This window comes from Corylus avellana, chromosome ca2, assembly GCF_901000735.1.
Source record: "Corylus avellana chromosome ca2, CavTom2PMs-1.0".
In the NCBI taxonomy this organism is placed as follows: domain Eukaryota; kingdom Viridiplantae; phylum Streptophyta; class Magnoliopsida; order Fagales; family Betulaceae; genus Corylus; species Corylus avellana.
In genome coordinates, this window is record NC_081542.1 from 9090366 (window position 1) to 9094349 (window position 3984).

Genomic DNA, 3984 nt, shown 5'->3' on the forward strand with positions numbered 1-3984 from the left:
GAAGCAGAATTTGTAAGCACCAAACTCATAACTCTTTTATAAAACTGAGAAAAATTCTAAGGATAATAGGAAAATTAAAGAAAAACTCTCTCTAGAGTATTCTTATTGATAAAAATGAATAACGACAACAACTAGGCGATCAAGTCTGCCTTATTGTGATCTTTATTTAAAGTAAAAGTAAAATTACAAAAATAATCTTTATTTAAAACTCTTGCGGCTTCGCTCGAGCAGTAGTTGCGCAAAGTCTCTATTCCGCAATTAGTCACAATCTCGCTCGAGCTAGCTAGGGTCAAACAAACATCAAGCGAACTTTTTATTTGCCATCCGTAACATCTTTCTTGAGCAACTGTTGAGTGAGAATCTTGTCACAATCTTGTTCGAGCAAGAGTCAAGCGAGATTTCTTCCTCCTACAAAATCACACGACCGTGCTTTAGAAACTCTCACTTTTGCTCAAAATCCTCCATGACGCCAAGTGCAATCTGGATTGCATTCCTAAAAAAGCAAAAGAGGGTATATATACTACTGTTACAATCACTTGTTGAGTTTGATCAAAATCTTAGTATACATCACAACCTGTAACTTACAGATAAATTCTGAATTTACTAAATATTGAGGATTTATCACATAATAGCTCACGAAAAGAAATAATAATAATAATAATAGTAGTAGTAATTAACTAGTAGTAGTAACAGTAAGGAGGTATTAATTAAAGACATTGATTTAGAGTTCAAATTAAAAGGCCATGCGCCAAAATTCAAAGATACAAGAAATTAGAAAAGCAGCATGCATTTATTTATTTATTAGATGTCATACAGTCCATTATATATATATATTTGTTACAGGTTGTGGCCTCCCCCAGTTACGTAGATATTCATTGTTTACCTAAGCTTGTAATTTTCAGATGTGGCCACTTTACGCCCTTCCAATCACTCTTTAACAAGTCAAAATGATTATTCATATTTAAATTGACAACTTTCATATCGAGGTGAATAGAATAGTACATTAATTAGTGCTTTTAGCTTTGAAAGTCCTCATAACGAACAAGTCTTGCTACTACATTTATTTATTTATTTATATTTACTCATAAATCAAATATTTAATTGGCTCACGTCTTGAAATATAATATATATTGCAATTGCATGATCTAATTACAAATTAACAAGCTAGTTTGTGGGACTACTATTCAGGGGTACAACTAAGAATTTTAGTTAGTGTGGGGGCTCTCTCTTAAAAAAACATATATATATTTTTAAGAGATTTTTAAATTTTTTTTTTCTTCCCCCCCCCTTGGTATTCTCAAACTTGAGATTAATTATGCTTGAGAATTTTAAGAATTTTCATTTTCCATAAGGATAACTACCAATTAACTATATATACTATGGCAGTCTCAATTAACTCTTGATTTTTTAAAAAATATATATATATTCAATAATTAATTATGACTGTTATATTAATTAATTAACATTATCAAATAATTATAAAATAAAAATATAATTTTCACCTTTACTGATCAAGAAGTTGTCAATGGGATGCATGGGATAATGCATGCATGCGGCAAAAGAAGAAAAGAGTGGAACAAAAAATAAAAAATAAAATAAAAATAATAAAAAGGAAGGAAGAAGAAGCAGGCTGCAGTGCTGCATGGAGGTTAATGGTATTTGAGAAAGATAGGAGGAGGGGAGGAATATATATAAAGAAAGAAATGAGGGGCATGGATATGAAATGTTTTGCATATGTCGTCGGTATGCGAGAGGAGGACGTGCAACCCACCTTCCCACGCGCACGCGACCCCACGCAAACAAACAAACAAACCCTAATTCCCAACACCATCTCCAACCTTTCTCCTTCATTTCTCATTTTTCGTCAACACACACACAGAGATGTGAGAAACCCCAAAAACCTTCTCTGGAACTTGACACACCCACACTCATACTCTTTCGCACGCACCCAAATCATCAATCACCTTCTCTCTCTCTCTCTCTCTCTCTCTCCGACTTTCTTTCCAGTTGTTTACATTTCTGCTTGCTTTTGTAAAGATGGATCGCTCTTCTAGCTCAAGCTAGCTATTGCGTGCTTACGTCTTAATCTTTTCTATGTTAAGAGAGTACTGTAGATTTAGATTCAAACAAAGAAGAACTCAGGAAGAGTATCTATCTTCTGGGTGATTTTCTTTTCTTCGTTTTCTTTTTTCTTTTTTTGTTTGTGGTTGTGGTTGAGTTGAAATCATGGCGAACCGGTGGTGGACCGGGCAGGTGGGGCTACCGGGGATGGAAACATCGGCGAGCTCATCACCAATGAAGAAACCAGATCTGGGGATATCTATGAATGATAACAGTGGGACCGGGAACAGCGGAGGTGGGAACGAGGATGAAGAGGAGAGAGAGAACAGCGACGAGCCGAGAGAAGGCGCGATCGAAGTTGCCACGCGGCGGCCAAGAGGCCGTCCGCCGGGGTCCAAAAACAAGCCGAAACCGCCGATATTTGTCACCCGAGACAGCCCTAACGCGCTGCGGAGCCACGTCATGGAAATAACCAACGGCGCTGATGTGGCCGACAGTGTGGCACAGTTCGCCAGACGCCGCCAGAGAGGGGTCTGCGTGCTCAGCGGCAGCGGAACAGTCACCAACGTTTCGCTCCGCCAGCCGTCCGCGCCTGCCGCGGTCATGGCTCTCCACGGCCGCTTCGAGATTCTCTCTCTCACAGGCTCCTTTCTGCCCGGACCGGCGCCACCTGGGTCGACCGGACTGACCATCTATCTGGCCGGCGGACAAGGACAGGTTGTCGGCGGCAGCGTCGTCGGCCCTCTCCTGGCTTCTGGGTCGGTCATGGTGATGGCCGCCACGTTTTCCAATGCCACGTACGAAAGATTGCCCTTGGAGGATGAAGAGGACGGCGGTGGCCCTGCCGTGCAGGGAGCAGTGGCGGGTGGAAGCTCTCCACCAGAGATTGGCGGCAGCGGAATGGGCGAGGCTTCCTCGATGCCTGTCTATAATAATTTGCCTCCCAATTTGGTTCCCAACGGCGGGCAGTTGAACCACGACTCTTACCCTTGGCCTCATGGCCGGCCACAGTATTAGAATATCTTGTCATGATTGTGTGTGTGTTGTTCTCAGAGAGAAAACTGAGAATTTCATGGATTAATTACATAATATTTTGCATATTTCTATATATGTTTTCACTTCTTCTTCTTCTTCTTCTTCTTCTTCTTATACTACTACTTTTTGCCCTTCTACTATAGATATAGCTAGCTTGTATAATTATTCATAAAAGTTAAAAAAAAAAAAGAAAAAAAAAAAAGTGATCTTCGAAGTGATCTTTGACGTTCAATATATTTTAAGTTTTGGGCTGATGTGTTTTATTCCATATATAATCAGTGGAGGAATATGTTAAATAATGGAGTGTGGCCTGCTAGTTTAATTTATTGTTAATTTCTACAGGGAAAAGATTTAGGGAAAGAATATATATGTAGGGTTTCTAGCTACTTTCTATGTAATATTGGATTAGCAAAATTAATGATTTTATTTATTCTTTTAATAATTATATATTTAGTTTCCTAACTTAATTAAAATGTAAGGCATGGTGTTCATGAGTTCCTTTTTCTTTCTTCATCTTCTAGTCTTCTCGTGTTCTTTCTCCACTGACTGCAATACAAGAAGTTGAGCTTCTTCCTCAAGATATCCGAGATTGAAGAAAGCAAACAGGTACCTTATTACTTAAACATATGTGATCATAATTAAGGTTCATTCTGAGTTACTAATGTTGATGGTCGTTATATATATATATATATATATTCTATTAATTAATAAGACAATATATGGTTTTCTTCAACCTTATTTTTGGTAATTATATCCTTACAGATTTGGAGGCTAGGGTCTTATATTTCAGAGTTTCATCTTGTCTTTTCTCCATGGATTAAACTCAAGAAATTGACAATTCTTTCCTATATATGTAATTCAAAGAGGGAGATTCCTAGCTACCATTAT

At 38.2% G+C, this 3984-nt stretch overlaps 1 protein-coding gene across 1 annotated transcript; it reads left to right on the plus strand.

The window, feature by feature from the left end:
• The first annotated feature begins 2226 nt into the window (after positions 1-2226).
• On the plus strand, positions 2227-3078 carry LOC132171996 (AT-hook motif nuclear-localized protein 20-like). Its single transcript, XM_059583414.1, has one exon. The coding sequence runs from the start codon at positions 2227-2229 to the stop codon at positions 3076-3078; it is 852 nt and encodes a 283-aa protein (XP_059439397.1).
• The last annotated feature ends 906 nt before the right edge of the window (positions 3079-3984 follow it).